Raw genomic sequence first — 22766 nt, forward strand, 5'->3', positions numbered from 1 at the left:
ATTGAGACGTGGAATGCGTGTGAACACGGCCTAAAACGACGTGGCAGTGTTCGGATTTCAATTTTCATCTCAAGTCACTGTCATACAATTTCAGATTTTTTAATATAAAGATAAAATGGGTCTTTCTTGTTCCTGTCTCCGTCTATAATTTCAATTTCCATTCTCGTTAATCTAAAATTACATAAAATATTTCTCGGTTTTGTCCTTTATTTTTAAAAAATTTGTAATATTATCGTTTCTATTTCATAAATGTTTCAAAATTACTATTTGAATAGAAATCTGTTAGAATGTTGGATAGAAATTGAGACGTGGAATGCGTGTGAAGATGACCAGGAACAACGTCGCAGTACTCGGGTTTCAATTTACATCTTAATTCACTATCACACCCTTTCAAATTTTTTAATATAAAGATATCACGGGTCTTCTCGGTTCCTATCTCCATCTTCAATTTCAATTCCTATTCCCGTTAATTTTTTCATTGGTTTTTATAAGGATCGAGTTCTCCATAACGATTTTTTCTATATATATATATATATATATATATATATTATTAAATAATTTTTATTTTTAAATATAATTTCTATTACAAAAATGTAATTTTTTCAGATAAATTCAATAATATTTTACGGGCAAATATATATATAATAATCCCTATTTTGAGAAAAAAACTTTTTTAGTCTCTATTTAACGGTAATTTTCTTCCTAATTCGAGGTGGGTCCTAGCGAAATCCCGATTTTATGAACTAAATAGACGTTTTTATCCAAATTTGTGACTCAACTTGACTAGTTAAATAGATATCTCTATTCAAGTCTCCCGACCATTTATATATATATAATTAAGGGTTTAATTATTACGTAATTTGAACAAAAATGGATTAAAAAATAAAATAAAATAAATTAGAAAACACACAGCTCATATGAATCCTTATAACCAATAAAGTAAAATAATTATTATATTAAATGGTTGGGGATTGATTAAAATATAAAAATTTGATTCAGCATGTGATGAGGCATTCATGGATGTCGGCATGCATGTGGGGGCCGTATCATGTCATTGTCACACGTACTTAATATAAAAATTTAAAATAAAATTAATTAGTAATGGGCCCACCTGCCCTCTGCCCCTCTGCCCCCTGCCCCTCTGCCCCTCTAATATTAATATTATCCGGTCTCCTGCTTCCATTATTTTTACTTTTTAGTTCACTTTTGTGTTTGGGGCACCCCTTCGTAATTAGGGCATATGGCCCACAAAAAACCCACCCACACGCCCTTAAATCAAGTTTATTTATTTATTTATTTTTTTTTTAATTTTTAAAATATATAAATATTTGAGAATACGGTAGCGTATTAGGTTAAAGACCGGGTATGATATGTTTGTCGAGTATGATATGTTTTCTTTAAACGATAAACTCGATGCTATTCTGAATAGATAAAGTTTGAATGGATATATGCTCGACTTTGTTATGTTTTCTTTTTTCTTTTTCGTTATCTCGAAAGCTGTTCACTTTGGAACTAAATTTTGGAACCAATATTTTCCATTAAGGTGTAGTTGCATGTGCATAGACAAAAAGTGCCACGTAATGGACTATTCAATCTTATATGTGCGTATACAGTCATCGTTTTACAGAAATAGATCGTGCATATGTGTTTATAGCGTTTTAGGGCACATAGAGTCGGGATTTTAGGTTTGGAGTGTTACAAAGGGTATCAAAGTAGAATTATTGAGAAAGACGTACATTGAAGTTACTACATACCCTTTGTAAAAGAGTATCATGAATGAACCGAGACCACATTCGAATGAGAATGATCGTAGAGATAGAATTATTGAGAAAGACGTACATTGAAGTTACTACATATATCAACAAGGTATACCTTCCTTTTCGGTGACTCAATCATAAAAACTTCAAAGTTAGCGTGTTTTGGTTGGAGTAATTTTATGTTGAGTAAACTCGTAATTTTTTTTAGTTTAATGGACGAACAACCCAACCCTTGGAACATACTACAACCCCAGGTGGCGAAGAGTCGATATCAAGGTGCCAAACTATCCCGTCGATGTGAGCTCTTGGGGAAGATCATCATGTTATCCCTATAGTAACTTTTATCTATTGAGCGACGTCCACTCGACACGTCAGATCACTAAGGCTGATTTTCGTCCCTGCTCGACGAAAGTATGTGAGTGAGAACAAAACATGCTAAAATGACTTATGTTGGTTTGTGGAGAAGCGACAAGCAAGTAATATGGTCACGTCGGGATGTAGGGGAATGTCGGGGGTAACAGGTATCAAATCCCAATTTCAAATCTTGATATGAATCCCGAACATGAACATTATATCTCGGTGAGTGAAAAAAAGACAAGCTGAAACAATTCGTGTTAGACTCAGTGGATCGGATTCGTATTCAAATTCTGCTTTTAACTTACTTAAAAGGTATCGTACTAAAATTTCAACCGTTCTAATTGATATAAAATTATAGGTTTCTGTCTCGATGTATTCGAGATTTGTTTCCTCGAGCCTCTAAAACCTAAATAACTCAAAATTTTATTGGTCGATAGAACGTTTTTAATAATAATGCATGCACTTTCTCGGAAGGTAGGCACAGAGAATAGTATGATCCCGAACCAACCCACCCACTCCTACTAAAGAATTAAGGAAGCAAATAAATACATTTTATTATATGGTTGGGTATGCCCTTTTCTAATTAATAATTTATTGTCTCACGGGGCCTCGCAATCGGCCCCTCCTTTCTTTTTCTCATTATATTTTAAAAGTAAATAGATCACTGTCGTATCATATCAGTTTTGTGTTCAATAATTCAAAAAATTTTATTCTTGAAAATAAGTTGTCTCGTTCTTATTGTGCTTATTAGTTTGTTTGGAAATGAATTTTTATTCGTTAGAATTTTAGATGAAAAACTTGGGACCTAAAATGAGTGGAGCGATGATTTAGAATGATGTGGCAACGTTCGAGTCTCGATTTTTGTTTTAGGTCACTACTACAACGTTCGGGGTCTCAATTTTCATCAAACGTACTAATGGATTAGAAATTTATAAGTAGAGGTGTTCATATGACTCGAAAATCCAACAGACCCAAATTACCTTTACGGTCTCAGCTAGGTTAGTTTTTTTTTTTTTTTTTTTTATTCAATTTGGGTTAGGTAGAATTTTTGGAAAATCGAAACTTTGGGTTAGTTCACGGGTTGACATTTTTTTGGTCGGGTCAACCCAACCAACCCAAAAATAGGGTTATAACCCAACCCAACCGATGCTGATGATACGTTGACAATCGAGGTTTCAATTTTCATCATACTAATGGATTAGAAAATTATAAGCACTTAAGGGTAATATTAGAGGTATACGTATGACCCGTAAACCCGACAAACCCAAACTACCTTCATGGTCGGGTTAATTTTTTTTTTTCAATTTGGGTTGGGTATAATTTTTGGAAAATCGAAACTTTGGATTGGTTCACAAGTTGACATAGACCCGACCAGCTCGAAAATAGGGTTATAACCTAACCGAACATTACCTTACTTTTATTTAAGACTAAGAATATTTGACATTTGTAACTGATACCAGTGATACCTCGTGATTTGTAAATATTTGATATTTGAGCTTTTACGAGATTTTAGTTATTAATGTAACATTAAAGAAAAAAAATAACCCGACAACTCAATCCAATCCAACTAGAAAATAGGAAATTGTGAACTCGGTTTTCGGGTTGGATTAGATTGTGAACTCTATTGGAGTTGCAGGGGTCACCAACTTAATCAACTCGGAATTTTGGTTCAACCCGTGTACACCGATATTGTAAATTTTAAAAGAACAAGTAGTCGGGTTTTATTTTTATTGTTTGCAATTTAGTCCCCCAAGAGTTTGTTTTTGCAATTTAGTCCCTCTAAAAGATGAAGTAAGAAGGATGAGAATAATGGGTTTGGTGTGTGGTGGAATATAAAATGGGCGCCGTTGCTATGCCATTGGCCCCGCGGCAATCTCTCTCTCCTTTCCTTTCTTCTTCCTTTATCTTCTCTGCTTCATCCTTTCTTCATCTTCTTCTTCTTCTTCATGAACGGCCATTGAAGGCCTCACATTCAATGCTCTCGCAGTCACACAAACCTCCATTTATTGCACCGATTTCGCTTTCCGTTTCTGTTTCCACCATGGCCCTTGGTTTTTGCTCCGCCGCCGCTTGATTCTTTCTTCCTCCGCCGTTTCCAATTTGTGTATAACCACTTCTGCCCTAGGTTGGATTTCTTCGTTCTCATTTGTTTTTGTTTGATGTAATGTAATTTCCTTGTAATTCCTCGTTTGAATCTCTTATTGTTTTTGTTCCTGTTCATTAGCGGGGAGGATTGCGTTTGAATCAAGTGATGTCTGTGGTGTTAGCAAGAACAGGGCGACATCGTCAGCGATACGACGATCATTTTCGTCTCGTTTCAGGGTATTTCTCTTCCTCTCTTTTGTTATTTGCTATTTCGTCGCGTTCTTCTTTGTCTTGTTCCCTTTTGTTTCTACATGACTCATAGCATATAATTCCTTTTCTCCCATCTTTAATGATTATGAATAGTCTCATTTCGCTTATAAATTCCTCGGTTTAGAAACGACTATTTGATTTGGTTTTTGCTCAAATTACTGCGCTACTGATTTGCTTTTCGCTCATCTCAATCTTCAATTATTGTATCTTTCTGGTACAGAGATCAATACATATTATATATATATAGTTATTTTATTATATATATCTCCATACTGGGTCTTCTTATTGACTTCGGTTACATGAACAACAAACGGGGTTTCGCTATCTATTTTGTCTCTTTTGTGGAAATTATTAACCACGGCACTCATCTGACATATCAGAGTTATCAACACCACTCTAACCTTTCGTTTGTGGTTGAGGACGAATTGTAGTGGGCGTTTCAGATATAGAATAAAAAAGGAACTATGTTGTTATCAGTGTGGAGTTTTGCCGGAACAAATTATGCTCCAAAAGTCCATGAGGGTGATTATGATATTGGAAAACATTTGGGTATCTTTCATTTTAATGGTTTATGAGCTTTGTTAAGTTCTAAAGATCTTGGTATGCCTGCATCGGAATTGAATTACGAAGTTTGGAAATGAGAAATTTATGAATTAGATCATTGGGGATGAGAGATGTATGTGTTCGAAGAAATTTTAGTAATATTCTGATATTATTTTGCTGTGGATGTAAGAAAAGATTACTCCAAAATTTTCCTTTTTTGTATATTAGAGTTATATGATGAGAAGATAACTGGATGAGTAGTAGCAAGAGAAAGGAACACTTTCTAGATTGAAGAACAGGGGAATCAATTGTTGAATGATGTGAATGATGTGAATTCGGCGATATCTCCTTTTAGTATTGGATGCAGTTTTATTTAGCATAATTTTGTGGATGGTATTGTAACTTACATGGTTTTAACAATCGATACTTATTTGTTGCTTAATTGTTGGCACTTGCACAACAGATGCATTCCTTATAGACTGATAGAGGACAGTGATGAAGTTAATGAACAGTGCGACATCGAGAACAAGATTGAAGTTCTCATGGTTTCTTCCCCGAATCGTGATGACCTTGTGTTTCCTAAGGTTTATAATTTTGCACATTCTTGGTTGAAGGTGTTGGCATGAAATACCACTGTCCTAGATTTCAATGTTTCTCTTTGTTTTTCTTTGTAGGGGGGATGGGAGGATGATGAGACCATCCTGGAAGCAGCTTGTCGTGAAGCCGTGGAAGAAGCCGGAGTGAGAGGAAAACTTAATGTAAGTTTATATATAGCTTACTATTTGCATCAAGGATGTTGATTGTAGAATCTTTCGGATGCTCGTCAATGAGTTGCTGTAGGAAATGTTGGCATGTCATGGCCACATGAGCAAGTCTAGGAATAGTTTATGTAACAGCTCAAGCCCACCACTAGCAGATATTATCCGCTTTGACCCGTTACATATCGTCGTCAGCCTCACAGTTTTAAATCGCGTATGCTAGGGAGAGGTTTCCACACCCTTGTGTGAAAGGCTTCGTATCCCTCTCCAACTTATGTGGGATCTCATAATCCACCCACTTTGGAGGCCAACGTCCTCGCTGGCACACCATTCGATGTTTGGCTTTGATACCATTTGTAACAACCCAAGTCTACTGCTAGCAGCTATTGCCTGTTTTGGCCCGTTATGTATCGCCGTCAGCCTAACGGTTTTAAAACGCATATGCTAGAGAGAGGTTTCCACACCCTTATAAGAAATACTTCGTTCGCCTCTCCAACTAACGTGGGATCTCACATTAACAACTAGACATCCTAAGAAACTTATACTTAACTGGTCTGCAGAACTGCAAAAAGCATGAGATGGATGCTATTAGGACGTTATTGACTGACTTATTAGTAGCATACTTCATGCTTATTGTAACTTGATCTATCACTGCAAAGACAGTACTCTTTCTCCCACTTGGAAAATAAACTTGCGTTGTTTCATTCTTCAGGAGAATCCTCTCGGAGTTTGGGAGTTTAGAAGCAAAAGCAATCAGGACATTTGCAGCATGGAGGGAGCATGCAGAGGATACATGTTCGCTTTAGAAGTTACCGAAGAGCTCGAGTCATGGCCAGAGCAAGGAAACCGCCATAGGATATGGGTCAGTAGATAAACTACACAAATGCAGCACTCCTTGACTAGAGACTAGTTTTTAACTCGCATGTGTTTGATTTGCAGCTCAATGTTAAAGAGGCATTCAGACTGTGTCGGTACGAATGGATGCGCATGGCACTCGAAGTGTTTCTCCGAGTACTAGCAGGGGACGAAAACAGCGAAACTAGGCAAGAGACAGCAGCAGAAGCAGAGACAAGCCCAGTAACAGTTCCAAATGTGGTTGATTGTGCATTGATATCATCCAACTGCTGTGGAAGGCCGCCTCCTTTCAGTCAGCAGCACGGCAGTAGGAGTCATCCAGCAGGCATAGGGAGCATCTCAAGGGGCTGCAGATTAGGCATTACATTAACCGAATGATGAAAAGATGTGCAGTGGATTGGTGTAATATGCAGAAGGAAGTGGTTCAACTTTGAGAAAGAACAAAGTATGAAGTGAAAGAGGAGGTAGGGTTCTTTTCTTTCCTTTTTTGCTTGTTTTTTTTGGGTTGTTTTTGTTGGATGCTGGATGTTTGTACGTAGAAGAAGGAAGCAACTGTAGTGGTTGCTTTGTTGTTGTAGCTGTGTTAATAAGATAGTGAATTGATGGCTTACTGACTCATGCCGATGGCCTTTGGGCGGTGGTTGTAATGCTGCTGCCGCTGCTCTTAATGAACAACATGCTTTAACTGTTGTGTTTACTGTCCACTGCTTTAACAAATTTGGTTTAATTACATGTTTAGTCCCAACACGTTTAGTCCTTATACTAGAATGGTCCTTTGATTTGAACGTCTAATAGGTCTTCAACTTTTAATTTTATGTCTAATAAATTATTGAACTTTCAATTTTATGTCTCTCTTCTACGTTTTTTTGAGAATTTAAGGAGGGGTACCATTCTTGACGAGGAGTGCAATTTGAAATATATTACTGGTTTAATTGCAATAATTTCGTTTAAGGGGTTGATTTATCAAATTGAAAATTGAAGAGGACGATTGGAACGAATCCTACCGATGACAAGTAGTTTTTTTTTTTTTTTTTTTTTTTCATTTTTTTTCTTTAAAACAATTTTAATACGCTTTCAAACTTTCAATTTTGTATTTAACAAGTTTTTAATTTTAATTTCACCGATTTATATACTTGACTATATATTTTAAAAATGAAAATCTTTTGAATATAAAATTTAAAGTTCATAAAATTGTTAAAAGAATAATTAGTAAATACCTTGTTTGGATCCCATTTTTTAAAAATTTTATTATTATTTTTTAGGGAAAATTTTCAACATTTTATATATATAAACATAATTTTATTAAAATAAAATAAAATAAAATAATATTTCATTCTTTATTAAAATAAAATAAAATAAAATAATATTTCATTCTCAGAATAGTCTTGAGTTAGGGAATAAAATCTTTGTCATTGGTAATATAATCTTCGTTATTGGCCATATTTAGAGGAGAAAATTTTTCATTCTCCACTCCGAGACCCGTGGATTAAACAAATATCTCTGGATACATCCCCTAAAATGATCACAATCGAGTACCACCTTCTTGTATATTGAGTGACAGCTAGAGACCAGGTTTAAGATGCATATGGTCGAAATAGAATAACACCTCACTTCCTTTCCAATAGTCAATTGGCGAGATAAATCCAAAAACCGACCACCATTTCAAGAAGAGAATAATGGGTAGTAGGACCCACAAATCCTATCCATTCCAATTTCAAGAATAATCTTATCAACACCCACAAGAGTGTCAAAGAGAAATAGTTTAGAATTTTGGTAAGAATATAAATTGCCAAAATATTCAAAAGAATTATATGTAATATTTGTGTTCTTAATGTTTTTATTACTTTTCAATATTATGTATTTTTAAATCATAACCCCTAAAACTAATACTTTAGTTTACTTAAAAAAAAAAAAACCATTCGATTAATCTAAATTAATTAAAATATTTCACGTTTGAAAATAGATTGAACTTGATTATATTCGAGCCGTAACATTTTATTTTTCGTAGATTGATTTAAAATTTTCGAGTTTTCACTTTTATTTAGATCAAAAGGGATTAAAATGGATTAGTTGGAATTCTTCGAGCTAGAGACGAGCTTAAGACATGTTGAGAATGTATTGGACCATCTCGTACTTAAGCTCCTTAGCTTTTGCCTAGATGGCTTAAGCGAGCCTTTCATCCATAGTTTGGCTTCCCAGGTTGGGCCGGCTAGGTCAAGGAGCTAAGTAAGCTTAGTGTTTGGTTAGTTTTGGGCTCATCCGGAGTCTAGGTGTAGCGGTCCAAGTCCACCACTAACACATATCGTCGACTTTTCCTCGAGGTTTTTAAAACACGTATTTTAGGGAGAGATTTTCACATCCTTATAAAGAATGTTTTGTTCTCTTCCCTAATCGATGTGAAATCTCACCATTCAACCCCTTCAGAGTCCAGCCTCCTCTGGCTAGACTACAAATTATTTTAATAAATTTATTTTTATTGTCAGAATTCAACTAGAAATTCACATATTTTAGCAAAAATAAATAAATTAATAGATGAAAATAATGTTTAAAAGCTTAATTTAAAAAAAAAAATTAAAAAAACCTTAAATTTATCTATTTTAATTTTAATTAATAGATATTTATGTTAATTAAAATAAATTAATATTAATTAAAAAGTCGGCCACCGATGGCAGCCCGGACACTGGTTGGTCACAGTGTACAGTAGCCAAACGCCAACCCAACCGCCTTCGATTGGCTAAACCCATTATTTTTATATTTTTTCATTTAAATAATTAAATAATAATAATAATAAGAATAATATTATTATTTCATTTAAGCTGAGCTTACAGAATTTCGCGTGGTTTCCTTCTCCGCCATCCCGACTCTCTCAAGCTTGGAGGTCCAATTCTCACACCCAGGCGGCTTCCGCCTTCCAATGGAGCAAGGATCTGGATTCTCCACTTCTTCCATCCATTCTCAGGTTTTCTTCATTCCTTTTCCTTCTTCTCTTCTCGTTTCTTCGATGTTCTGCTTGTTTTCTGTAAATTTTCCACCATGATTCTGCTTCAGTTTCTTGTTCTTGTTTTGGTTCTGTATTTGTCGTACCTAATTTCTTATCGCGCGATTCTTGTTTGCTTTTTTACCAATCCTAATTACTGTTGTCTCGAAATTCTTCTTGCCTTCTTTATCTGTTCTATGATTGCCTCCGATTTTGTCGCGAATGTGCGTTTTTCAAATTCGTGAATTTGGTTTGTAGGTTGCTGATTCTCTATTTTGAATTAGATAGGCATTCTTAGGCGATTCGTTTCGTACATTGTATTGCCATTGTTTTGGTAATTGTTAGATATGTAGATTTACGGCTCGTTGTTAATCCTTTCATGTATTTGTTCTTGGTTAAGTTGTTCGCGGGTTTTCTTTTCTCAGTCTCTAGATTCTTTTGGTGGTTCTTCTTGGCTCCTTCCTGTCATCAGCATTTTTGTTTTGTTTCGTTCATTACAATTATTCCAATTCTTTTACTGATTCTTATTCCTGCCATCATTGTCGTCGTCATCATTGTTTTTAGTGTCTTTCTGATAACGCGCTTAGGTCTTCCTTTTATTTAGTTTTGTTTAGATGATTATAGTATTCTTTAGGCTGGAGTTTAGCTTAGCTTGCTTGTATATTAGAATTTTGTTTGGAGTCTGAGCGCATAATTTAGTCGTTGCACGTTGATTATAAGTGTGAACTCAGAATTGACGTCCTGCTTTTCTCAACTTAGATAGTTAAGAGTAGGGAACAGGTTGAAAGTGTCAAATTCCTTCTTCCAATCTTGTGACCGAGCAGTATCAACTCAACCGTAGTTTTCGTTAGTGGATGATGATGATAAATTGCAACTTTATGATGCATTGGTAAAGATTTCACCATCCTAATTGTGTACTCTTTTGGTTTAGTCTCGTTCGACTCACAAGGCGTATTTTCCTCGTCACAAACCGTGGCGTGTTGTGGTGGAAGTGGACCTAACTCATAGATACAACATATCTGTTAAATGAACTGTTTCTTATAAATAGAATTTACTCCCAAAACATCGAGTTAACTTTATCTTGTGAAAGGCCGAACCTGGCCAAAGGTGCTTTTTCCAGCACATCTTTGTTGTTCTTTCACTGGATATCAATCCTTTTGCTAGCGATAGTACAATGGGAACTCTTTTGGATCTTTGGTTTTTCCGTAAAGTTGATTAATTTCCAGTTTTAACTTAAGCTTATGTCTTGCTTTTGCAGTTTTCGCGGGCATACCTTACAAGGAATCTAATACTTGCATACCAAAGTTTTGGAGTAGTGTATGGAGATTTGAGCACTTCACCCCTCTACGTTTACTCAAGTATATTTGATGAGAAGTTGCGAAAATATCGAACTGAGGAAGTTGTATTTGGTGCATTCTCCTTGATCTTCTGGACTTGTACGCTGATACCATTATTGAAATATGTCTTCATTGTATTGAGCGCGGATGACAATGGCGAAGGTATGGGTTGGATTGCGGAACTTAGCTCATTCACTTATGTGGAATGTATTTAATTAAACATTTAAGGTTCTTTTTTGCTCCATCTGTTCTCTGGCTTCAGGAGGAATCTTTGCTCTTTACTCCCTGCTCTGCCGACACGCTAAGTTGAGCTTACTTCCTAACCAACAAGCAGCTGATGAGGAGCTCTCAGCTTACAAATATGGCCCATCTTCTCATGCAGTAGCCCCTTCTCAACTAAAAAGGTTTTTGGAAAGGCATAAAACACTTAGGACGATTTTACTTCTTGTCGTATTATTTGGTGCTTGCATGGTCATTGGTGATGGAGTGCTGACTCCTGCAATTTCAGGTTTGGTATTTACTATTTGTCGTAAGCGTAAGATTCATAAGGACCCCATAGGTGTTTGATTTTCTTTTCCTTATATTTAAGGATCCTGAATACCTAGACGTGTCTTCAAGTGTTCTGGCAGTTTACTGATATCAATAGATTGTATCAGCATGTTCTCTAAATACACATGTTACTCCAACTTCTTTTAGAGCGTGAGCTACTTTTATTTTTTCTACATTAACAATTGATTTCACTCTGACTTAAACATCTGAACGGGTAAGGTATAAGAAGCCTGGACGTATATAACTCATTAATAATAATAAAAAGAAGACAACCTCAGGGCTGGGGAAGAGAGATCCCCTCCCGAAGAAGCTAATTACAAATGCTTTTTGAATTGTTAATGATCAACCATCTTAGATAATTACAAAAGAAGTCGCTGTTGCTATGACACCAAGAGGCAGTGAACTGTACACTGCAAAAAAACTTAAGAAGTAAGAACTTATCTTCAACCAGTCTCTGTCTTCTTTCTAACCAGCAGCCCCACACCAACGCCCTAACAGAAAAACCCTGAATGTAAGCTACGTTAAAAACACAAAATATGTTCTTTTGACTAACATCTGATAATAGATGATTATTAAGTAATAATTATCAGTCGTATAACAACTGCTGACTTTCCCAGCCTATCCTTTCCCATGAAGCAAAGATAAAAGATTTAATAGTGAAAAATTGTAACGGCCCGAGCCCACCGCTAGTAGATATTGTCCTCTTTGGGCTTTCCCTTTCGGGTTTCCCCGCAAGGTTTTTAAAACGCATCTACTAGGGAGAGATTTCCACACCCTTATAAAGAATGCTCGTTCTCCTCCCCAACCGATGTGGGATCTCACAATCCACCCCCCCTTCGGGGCCCAGCGTCTTCGCTGGCACTCATTCCCTTCTCCAATCAATGTGGGATCCCCCAATCCACCCCTTTCGGGGCCCATCGTCCTTGCTGGCACACTGCCTCGTGTCCACCCCCTTCGGGGCTCAGCCTCCTCGCTGGCATATTGTCCGGTGTCTGGCTTTGATACCATTTGTAACGGCCTAAGCCTACCGCTAGCAGATATTATTCTCTTTGGGCTTTCCCTTTCAGGCTTCCTCTCAAGGTTTTTAAAACGCGTCTGCTAGGGAGATGTTTTCACACCCTTATAAAGAATGCTTCGTTCTCCTACCCAATCGAGGTGGGATCTCACAAAAACAATGCTCTTTAAAATTAATGTAAAGGAATTTCATGATGGTGGGTATGAATTTATGGTTATAGGTATATCACTGTGCTAAAATATTACCACCCTCCTTATGTCCTTGTTCAATTGTAGTAAACAAGTTATCAAATTGAAAAGAGAATAGTGGAAGCTATCTTTACATGCCATTTATTTTTATACTTTTACTACTTTCTTGGACCAAAGGATCCTCCTTGTGTCCCACACGAACAATATTCAAGTATACATTCTTCACTATGATACTGGTGCCACCATTATGAATTTTGGAATGCTTACAATTTTGGTTTTCATGATCCTAAAACTGTTTTGGCTCATGTATGTTATGTCCTTTGTCTTGCAGTTCTATCCGCAATTTCAGGCTTACAATTTACTGAAGCAAAATTGACCAATGGTAATCTATTATCTTTGCATAGATGATGACTAACTGTGATGCTTAAGAGTAAGTCGTTGATCATAATATACTGTTCTGATTCTCATTTAAGATGATCTATACTGTAGGGGAACTCCTTTTGATAGCTTGTGCCATATTGGTTGGTCTGTTTGCTCTGCAGCATTGTGGCACCCATAAGGTTGCATTTATATTTGCTCCAATAGTTATCATCTGGTTGTTGTCGATTTTCTCCGTTGGTCTGTACAACGTAATTCATTGGAACCCAAGAATTATATGTGCAATTTCCCCGCATTATATTATCAAGTTCTTAAGAGTTACTGGTAAAGATGGTTGGCTTTCTCTCGGAGGGGTTCTTCTGGCCATAGCTGGTATGTGGAATTTGGAATTGTTATATGCATTTTGTTCTGTTTTCCCTAGCCTTATGGACCTTGTCCTTGTCAGTTAGTAGAAGTTAGAGAATTGAGTGCTATAGGAGCCTTATAAGGTTGTGATTTGTTTTACATAAGAACATAATATTAAGTATTATCCTTCTTTCAAGGTGATTAATGGGAATTTATGTGGTTTCTTTAGGCACTGAGGCGATGTTTGCAGATCTTGGTCATTTCACTGCTTTGTCGATAAGGGTGAGCTTTCTGACCATCTGAGTATTTTGCGGCAGAATAGACAGACATAAGAGTGGGGCAACCAAATTCCATTATGAGCAGAGAGGAACTTATATATTCCATATTCACCTTTTCGATTCCACTCATTGAATAAAAAATATGGTAGAGATAATTGAAACATCCATGATATTGAAGAAGCTCTTTGCAGGATTTTTGGAATACTATAGTGACAATTACTTGATCTTGTCTCAGTGGATTAAGCCAATGACTAATGGTCTCATTTAGCAACAACTAATGAATGTTTTAAATAACTAATACGGAGTCTTTGCTCTTGCAGCTTGCATTTGCATTTGTTATCTACCCTTGTTTGGTAGTACAATACATGGGTCAAGCTGCCTTTCTTTCTAAGAACCTTGATTTGTTTCCAAACAGTTTTTATGACTCGATACCTGGTTAGTTAACCAATCTTGCTTTCTCAACAGTGCTTTGGATTTCAAGTAGTCTGATCTTAATCATTGTCATTGCCGTTATTCGCTCTTGCAGAACCTGTATTTTGGCCTGTTTTTGTTATTGCCACCCTTGCGGCTATTGTGGGGAGCCAGGCTGTCATTACTGCTACTTTCTCTATTGTCAAACAATGCCATGCCCTTGGTTGCTTTCCAAGAGTGAAAGTTGTCCACACCTCTAAACACATATATGGGCAGGTCTACATCCCAGAAATAAACTGGATATTAATGGTCTTCACTCTTTCCGTTACAATAGGGTTTCAAGATACGAGACTGATTGGAAATGCTTATGGTAAGTGCTTAGACTCTCTCTCATGCACATAGCACACTTTCATCTGCATGCGTGCACATACACTGAAGCACATTAGTTTTTGGTGGAGGTTCAATAACAATTTTGGGTCACGTAAAAGTAACACAGTGCATATAAGTGGTTATAATTACCAAGTGCCTCCAAAGAAAGTTATAGGATCATTTGTTGAGTCTGTTAAGGATTTTGCTATTGAGAGTAGTATTTTTAAGCACAACACTTTTGAAATGTAACCAAACATCATGTAGTTCTGTAAAATATTTTATTTGGTTAAAAACACTTTTGAGATATTGAAAGTCTATTTCTAACACATTACTAGTCTCTAAATTGCACGTTTATCTGCCACCTGAGATGAGTTTTTTGCATTCTCCTGACCTTGTACTCCACTTGTAGATTGAAAATAATAGGATCACTTATAAACTGTGTTAAGAATTGCTTTTAAGTACACTTTTCGAAATGTGTAGCCAACGCCATGTAAATTCTGTAAAAAAATTAATTAATTGAAAACACTTTTGGGGTATTAAAAATATGTTCCTAACACATTACAAGTCTCTAAATTGCACATTCTTTGCCACTGCGATGAGTTTGTGAACTACATAAAGGTCATTTCATTCTTGTTAACCTTGTACTCCTTTGCTATGTTTTTGTACTTAAAATGCTCACACTTCTTGTGGATTGGTCTTGTTCTAGCCACTCTAGTCGTATCCAATTGAAGTGTTCAGTGATAATGTTTTCAAAATTCATTAAACGAGTCGAGCATTCAACTTCCATTGGGCATGGCTATTGATATGCACTTCACTAAGATCTCTTGCATTGAAAAGTGAGAGAATTCTGAACTTGAAAGTGATAATGGAAATGAAAATTCATATAGAGCTGCACCCACTGTACTTACTAACTTCTCATCCATCTCTCCCTTCATATATTCCCTGGATATTGGCAAACCAGTAGCTGGCTGCCATCTTTCTTGAACTAACTTGTAATCTTAAGTCGATAAACAGTTCATGTAGCTCAAGTCTTCATCCAACGGACTCAGATTCTCAAGAAACTCGGTCATTTCCTGCATGTGTAGATGTGTTTAATTTCTTTTCCACTGCCTATCATCTTCTTTCATAGGTTAAATGAAACGTGGGTTTATCATCTACTGCATTATTCTCTTCACCACTTCGCAATATAGATTGTAGGAACTTCACTCTTCATCTTTATCTTTGCTCTCCTTTGGTGCAAACAAAGTCCTCATTCTCTTTCGAATAAGGGACTTCGAAAGTTGTTTTGATTATAACGTTTGATGGAGAGGGTGACGAACTACGAGCTCTCAAGAGTGCTTATAGAACTTATGGAGTGGAGGAAAAATAAAAGTTGATAACCATAAACTTGTTTTGTCCGTTTTATCAGGGGGATGCAATTAGTTACTATAAACTTGCGTTTCTGAAACAATGTCAAGTCTGATTCAAATTGAGCTTTTTTAGTTGTCTCTGAAAACTCACCTTAGTTTCTTTTATGCATGAGAGGTATTTTAGTTTCTTCCTGCTTGCAATGTCTACGCCTTTCCTGTATATAACTTTGTTTTTTGTTCATGGTCCAGGACTTGCCTGTATGGCAGTTATGTTCACGACTACATTTCTTATGGCACTTGTCATTATATTCGTTTGGCAAAAAAGTATCCTCCTGGCCGCACCTTTTCTCATCTTCTTCTGGTCTGTTGAGGCAGCATACTTATCTGCAGCAATCATAAAAGTCCCTGAAGGAGGGTGGGTCCCGCTTGTGCTGTCAGCCATTTTTATGATTGTTATGTTTGTCTGGCATTATGGCACTCGCAAGAAGTACTACTTTGATCTACACAATAAAGTTTCACTGAAGTGGTTGCTTGGACTAGGCCCTAGCCTGGGTATAGTTCGTGTCCCTGGGATTGGTCTCATATACTCAGAATTGGCAACAGGAGTTCCCGCAATATTTTCTCACTTTGTGACAAATCTCCCTGCGTTTCACAAAGTTTTAGTCTTTGTGTGTGTAAAATCTGTTCCCGTTCCATACGTCTCGCCCGAAGAACGTTTTCTCATCGGGAGAGTCTGTCCTAGACCGTATCGCATGTACCGGTGCATAGTGAGGTATGGCTACAAGGACATTCAGAAGGATGATGGAAACTTTGAGAATCAACTGATGCTAAACATTGCGGAATTTATTCAAATGGAAGCAGAGGAACCACAATTCTCAAGCTCTGAAAGTAGTACAGTTGATGGGAGAATGGCAGTAATAAGCACTCGGAGTATACAATCAAGCTTGAGCTTAATAGTATCGGGGCATGAAGAAGTTGGTACAAACAACTCCATCTATAGTAGCAAATCTGCCACACTCCAAAGCTTACGATCTGTCTATGAGGATGAGAATCCAATACTAAGAAGGCGCCATGTGAGGTTTCAATTATCTCCCAGCCCTTCAATGGACCCCAGAGTTAGAGAAGAGTTGATGGACTTGATCCAAGCCAAAGACGCCGGTGTAGCATATATAATGGGACACTCATATGTGAAGGCCAGAAGATCTTCATCTTATTTGAAAAAGCTCGTGATAGATATCGGATACTCGTTCCTTCGAAAGAACTGTCGAGGACCGTCTGTTGCGCTCAATATCCCCCACATCAGTCTGATCGAAGTGGGGATGATATATTATGTTTAGTACTCTGAAGAACAATGTATTCTGATTGTTTCGAGTAGACGTCGTTGGTTAGATTCCCCGGTGATGGCATCTGCAGGCTCGCTCTTGGCAGAGGGTGAGGGAAGACCCAGCAGCATGATTCAGATCTGTGGTAGCATCTGAGATTGGCTGTAGATTGGACTCAATATTAGCTTTATGTGATAAGTTGATTAGGCTTTGGACATCCCTTTTCCAATTGATAGGAGTGGATATATGATGTTATAGGGAAGGAGGGATCTTTCACTGAGACATTATGAGTTGTATTACAAATAGGAAAAGGCTTAAACCCAACATCTGGGTGGGTGCTCTCACTTGCAAACAGGAAAGGTTTGGATTTGCACACCCTTTTTACATCATCTTTAATCGATTTGTAGGTGAAAATATAAACCAAAACCATTCACAGTTGAATAAACGTTTCAGCAATGCCTTTATTTACTTTAGAAAGTGTTTTGTTGGCTGTAAACTACTTTCATGTTCGGAACATCTCATTTTTACTTCAACTAGTAGAATAAATGACTGAGTCTTTATGTGAGATTTCTTGTCGGTTGGAAAGGGAAATGAAGTATTTTTTTTTTTTTTATAAGGGTGTAAAAATCTCTGTAGATATGTTTTAAAATTGTGAGGCTGACGATGATACGTAACGGACCAAAACGGACAATATCGGCTAGTGGTGGGCTTGAGGTTGTTACAAAGGGTATCAGAGCTAGACACCGAGAGGTGTGCCAGCGAGGTCACTAGGTCTAAAGGGGATGGATTTGTGAGATCCCACATGGGTGGAGAGGAGAACACTAGATTTAAAGGGGATGGAAACTCTTGCCAGCGAGGACACTAGATCTAAAGGGGATGGACTTGTGAGATCCCCAGCGAGGACACTAGATCTAAAGGGGATGGACTTGTGAGATCCCCAGCGAGGTCACTAGGTCTAAAGGGGATGGATTTGTGAGATCCCACGTGGGTGGAGAGGAGAACACTAGATTTAACCAGCGAGGACACTAGATCTAAAGGGGATGGACTTGTGAGATCCCACATCGGTGGTGGAGAGGAGAACGAGGCATTCTTTATAAGTATGAAACGAAACATTCTTTATAAGTATGAAACTCTCTTTCTAACATACGCATCTTAAAACTGTGAGGTTGACGGTGATATGTAACAAGTCAAAACGGACAATACTTATTAACGACTCGAGAATTGCTACACTTCATTCCACTTTATGTAAGTCAACGAAAGAAAACATTAGAACTTCACTCATTATAATCTTATTCTAAAATTTATATCACGATTAGATTCTTGACACTTATTGTTACACGTTTATAAGCTTTTAATAGCTCTCAATAAATAATTATATGTGTTCTATTAAGTTCGCAGGATATGGATTTATAATGTGTTCTATTAAGTTCGCAGGACATAGATTTAAAAGGTTAGAAATTTATCGGACATAAAATAAAAACTTTAGAAATTTATTATACACTTTAGGACCAAATAAACACAAATTCAAAATTTGGAACTATCTTTATAATTTAACCTAAATTTTGAATGGTAAAGTTAGAAGGTTTGAAAAGGGGAAGATTTAAAAATTCAAATGTTGTAGAAGATAACACCCAATAGGTAGCTTCACCAATATAATCTAACACCCATTTTGTACCAACCACGAGTCGGCTTCGGCAGCAGTCCCAGAAGTCAAAAACAATCCCTCATGATTCAGAAGCCACCGGTGGATCACCCACCCCCATCTCTCCGCATCATGCCTTTCTTCAACTTCCTGATTTATATATATATCTTACAGCCCCTGCAGCTCTGAATTCATTGCCACAGAGCTTAGTTCAAATTAGTTAAGAGAAGAAATCAATGGAAATGAAGCCTTGGACGGGGACCTTGACGGCATTGCTACTCGTACTGGCTTCCGCCATGGCGTTTCAAGGCCGTGCTCAAGACACTTCCTGCATGAATAGGTTAATTCCATGCCTAAATTACCTGAACGGAACTCGAGATCCGCCGCCGAGCTGCTGCAATCCTCTGAAATCGGTGATCGATTCCAATCCCGATTGCCTCTGCGCTTTAATTAGCAGAGACGGAAGCGATCGAGCAGAGCAAGCCGGCATCGATGTCAGCCAGGCTCAACTCTTGCCCGGCCGATGCGGCGAACATGTTAATCCTCTCTCTTGCCTCGCCGCCGCCAATAATGCTCGTAATTTCCTCTTCTTTCTTGCTTCAGATCCGGCGTTCCTCTGTTTTAATTTTTTTCTTCTTGAATTCAAATCTGATTCGATTCCTGATTTGAAATTGCAGGCTCGCTCTCCATCTCTTCTACTCTGCAACTGATTTCGCTTACGAGTACCGCGTCGCTTCTCATGTCTGCAGTTCTTCACTTTTAGGGCTTTTGTATCCATTAATGCCCCTCTCTCCATTTTAGAGGCTTATATAACGTGACCTTTTGTTTTAATGGCAGAAAACGCTCCTTATTCATAATAATAATTATGTTCACAACCAACTTAATCGTGTCAAGCTTCACCCAAGACTTTAAAAGCCTCTCCAATGAAGGTGGGACATCACAATCCACCTTCTTTTAGGCCTACCGTTGGACACTCTTTCCTTCTTCCCAATGTGGGACCGCCCCAAATACACCCAGATCCACCACTAGCGTATATTGTCCTTTTGGGCTCCCCCATTCGGACTTCTCTCCTCCCATCGATGTGGGACCGCCCCAAATCCACCCCTTCGAGCCCAGATGCACCACTAGCAGATATTGTCATTTTGGACTTTCAGGTTTGGACTTCCCCTCAAGGCTTTAAAACGAGTTTGCTGCGAGAGAGTTTCCACACCATTTATAAATGGTGGTTTGTTCTCCTCCCAACCAATTGAGTTATCGGATTATTATTATTTTTTAAATCATACTTATTCACAATAGCATTGATAGCTAAAATTTAAATATTTACAAGTTATAATATATCACTAATCATAAATATTAAATATTAATCTTTTGAAAAATAAGGCAGAGTTATAAGTTATAATATATCACTAATCATAAATATTAAATATTAATCTTTTAAAAGATAAGGCAGAGTTGGGTTGAGTTGAAATACTACTTTTTCGGTTGATTTAATAAAAAAAAATGATAAACCAAACTGAATTTTTCTATTTTCAAAAAATTTAAACAAACCCAGGTCGATAAAATATAACCCAACTCAATCCTGACCAAATAGAAATTAAATCTCAAAATTCAAAATTAATAATAAAAATTTAGCAAAAAAAAAAAAAAAAAAAAAATCATAAAAATGATTTTCTCATATACATTTAATAAATTATAAAACATGGTTAGAAAATAAATTTTTTTTTAAAAGTTACATTGGAGCTTTTTTTTTTTTTTTTGTGAACTTAGATTATTTATTTATTTTTTTGTCAACTTTTATTTTACGTAAAATTTTATTTATTGAAATTAATGAGTTTATAAATATTTATTATTATTATTATTATTTAAAAAGATCAATGGATAAATTAACGGAAATTAAATCAGGAGTAAAAATTGCAATTAGGTTATGGTCTAATTTGACAAAATAAAAAAATTTAAGGACTAAATTGATATTACCACTAAGTTTAGGGGTAAATTCAAAAAATTGCATCTCTTATGCTGACTGACAAACTCTCTCTCTCTCTCTCTCCCCCTTGTCTGTCTCTCCCCGCCTCGCTTACCACCATTTCTGCGTCTTCCTCGAACCGTTTCTGCAGATTCCGCCTCTGTCCTCACGGCGGCGACGCTTGAAACAACCCACCGCCGATCATTCTCCACCATGTTTGTAAGCTTTCGGATCTGAATCGGACTCTAAATCTGAAACTGCCTTGTCTTTCTGCATTCTGAGAGAGAGAGAGAGAGAGAGAGACAACAATGGCTGCCATGATCTTCCATGTTTTCTCGTCGTCGGCGCTTCTCTCGCTTGGCCTCTACCACGTCGTCTCCGTTACCCTCAATTTCCTCAAATCCCCGCAGTCCTACGCCGCCAGGCCCTACCATCCCTTCCCGCCTTCCTCCGCGCATCAGCTTCTTCTCCCCCATCATCAGCAACACCATCTCTACGGTCTCCGCTACCTGCAACTCTATCTCGCAATCCCATGCCTCGTTCTTGCCTTCGTCCATCAGGTCATCGTCGCCGCCGACCCTGATCCTCTCCTCAAGGGCAACACCCCCGTCCACCATTTCATTTCCCTTCAATTCGCCGCCGTCATCTTCCTCTTCCTCATCTTTACCCTCGCCCTTCTCCTCGCCGACTCCACCTCTCTTCTTCCCCTCCCTTCCGATCTCTTCTTTGCCCTAGCTTCCGCCCTATTCTTCTTGCAATTCTCCGTCTCTTACTCAGCCGCCTCTGTTCAGACCTCTGATCTTCAAGCCAAATGCGATTCCGTCTCCGGTAAAATCTCCGCCCTAGCCTCCTTCCTCTGCCTGGTCCTTGCTTGCTTGCCTAGGCTCTTCGTGGCCGATGTGGGTTTGGGGGTTACCTTCTTACTCCGAGGCCTTTGGGTGCTTCAGACGGGGCTTTCGCTTTATGTCGAAGCCTTCATCCCTGAAGGATGTCACAGGTTGCTGGATGTGGTGAATGGCGTGGAGGGATCCACCAAGTGCGATTTGGAGGAATCCCGGCTCAGGGCCGTTGCCATTTTGGACCTGGCTTTTCTGATCCACGTTATGTTTGTTCTGCTTATTGTGATTGTCATTTATGCTGTCATTGCCAGGGCTGCTGGCGTGCGGCGAGGTGGGTCTTACGAAGCTTTACCGGCGGCTGCTGTTGGTGGGGAAAACAATCATATACAGATGAAAGCATTGACGGGTACCCAGGCTTAATCTCTTTATTTGGTTTGGTTGCCTTTATCCCTTCGTCTTTGTTCTTCAACTCTTGTTTAGTTATTGCAATCAAAGATTTTGTGCATTTTGTTTCTTATCTGCCTCTCAGTTTCAATGGAGTTTTCTTTGTATAATCTCACCCCCTCCTCCCCTGCCGGAACCCTTTACGAGTTAGGTACTTTAGAGTAGCTAGGTGGGATATCTTGACCTGACTGGTTACAGTGCTGCAATTCCTCCTTGAAGTAATGTACCCAATATAATATGCTGCTTCATACTTGATTGAATCTAAGTGCAATTTTGCATCCGCACTTTATTGCTGTCTGAACTGTATGCTTGCTGCTGGGATATCATTGTTTTGTTCTGAATTTGATGCCTTTTGGGGTATCCCTTCACTTGAATGTGATACTAGAAACAGTGCATGTGCACTGGAAAAAGGGTGATATTTGAGAATTGAAAGATGATTTTCGAATGCCAACGAGGATGTTGGGCCTTGAAGGGGGTGGATTGTGAGATCCCACGTCGGTTGGGGAGGAGAACGAAACATGCTTTATAAGGGCATGGAAACTTCTCCCTAGCAGACACGTTTTAAAAACTTTGAGGTGAAGCTCGAATGGGAAAGCCCAAAGAGGACAATATTTGTTAGATGTGGGTTTGGGTTATTATAAATAGTATCAGAGCCAGGTTTGAAGGCGATGTGCCAGCGAGGAGGCTAAACCCTGAAAGGGTGGACACCAGGCGGTGTGCCAGCGAGGAGGCTAA

General features: G+C 37.9%; 4 protein-coding genes and 1 long non-coding RNA gene across 5 annotated transcripts; 4 read left to right on the forward strand and 1 right to left on the reverse strand.

The window, feature by feature from the left end:
* The first annotated feature begins 3965 nt into the window (after nucleotides 1-3965).
* On the forward strand, nucleotides 3966-7322 carry LOC111791878 (nudix hydrolase 13, mitochondrial). Its single transcript, XM_023673379.2, has 6 exons — nucleotides 3966-4239; nucleotides 4339-4436; nucleotides 5476-5596; nucleotides 5687-5770; nucleotides 6483-6632; nucleotides 6710-7322. Exons 2-6 carry the CDS (start codon nucleotides 4366-4368, stop codon nucleotides 7001-7003), a joined length of 720 nt encoding a protein of 239 aa, XP_023529147.2. The 5' UTR covers nucleotides 3966-4239; nucleotides 4339-4365; the 3' UTR covers nucleotides 7004-7322.
* A 2106-nt stretch (nucleotides 7323-9428) lies between these two features.
* Nucleotides 9429-17611, forward strand: LOC111790541 (potassium transporter 4). Its single transcript, XM_023671478.2, has 9 exons — nucleotides 9429-9584; nucleotides 10861-11101; nucleotides 11202-11447; nucleotides 13023-13073; nucleotides 13181-13441; nucleotides 13644-13696; nucleotides 14013-14127; nucleotides 14219-14473; nucleotides 16071-17611. Exons 1-9 carry the CDS (start codon nucleotides 9540-9542, stop codon nucleotides 17156-17158), a joined length of 2355 nt encoding a protein of 784 aa, XP_023527246.2. The 5' UTR covers nucleotides 9429-9539; the 3' UTR covers nucleotides 17159-17611.
* Nucleotides 17612-18581: 970 nt separating this feature from the next.
* LOC147793068 (uncharacterized) lies at nucleotides 18582-19289 on the reverse strand. The gene is made up of 2 exons (XR_015420272.1): nucleotides 19148-19289; nucleotides 18582-18970 (listed from the first exon to the last, which is right to left on the reverse strand). It is a non-coding gene; the product is annotated as an uncharacterized LOC147793068 (long non-coding RNA).
* LOC111791238 (Bifunctional inhibitor/lipid-transfer protein/seed storage 2S albumin superfamily protein) lies at nucleotides 18942-19687 on the forward strand. The gene is made up of 2 exons (XM_023672501.2): nucleotides 18942-19361; nucleotides 19463-19687. The coding sequence occupies exons 1-2, from the start codon at nucleotides 19022-19024 to the stop codon at nucleotides 19546-19548; spliced, it is 426 nt and encodes a 141-aa protein (XP_023528269.2). The 5' UTR covers nucleotides 18942-19021; the 3' UTR covers nucleotides 19549-19687.
* A 1119-nt stretch (nucleotides 19688-20806) lies between these two features.
* Nucleotides 20807-22315, forward strand: LOC111791639 (uncharacterized). The gene has a single exon (XM_087122308.1). It carries the CDS (start codon nucleotides 21057-21059, stop codon nucleotides 22005-22007), a length of 951 nt encoding a protein of 316 aa, XP_086978434.1. The 5' UTR covers nucleotides 20807-21056; the 3' UTR covers nucleotides 22008-22315.
* Nucleotides 22316-22766: the final 451 nt, after the last annotated feature.

The sequence above is a fragment of the Cucurbita pepo genome, chromosome 3 (assembly GCF_057944985.1).
Source record: "Cucurbita pepo subsp. pepo isolate OVF chromosome 3, ASM5794498v1, whole genome shotgun sequence".
In the NCBI taxonomy this organism is placed as follows: Eukaryota; Viridiplantae; Streptophyta; class Magnoliopsida; order Cucurbitales; family Cucurbitaceae; genus Cucurbita; species Cucurbita pepo.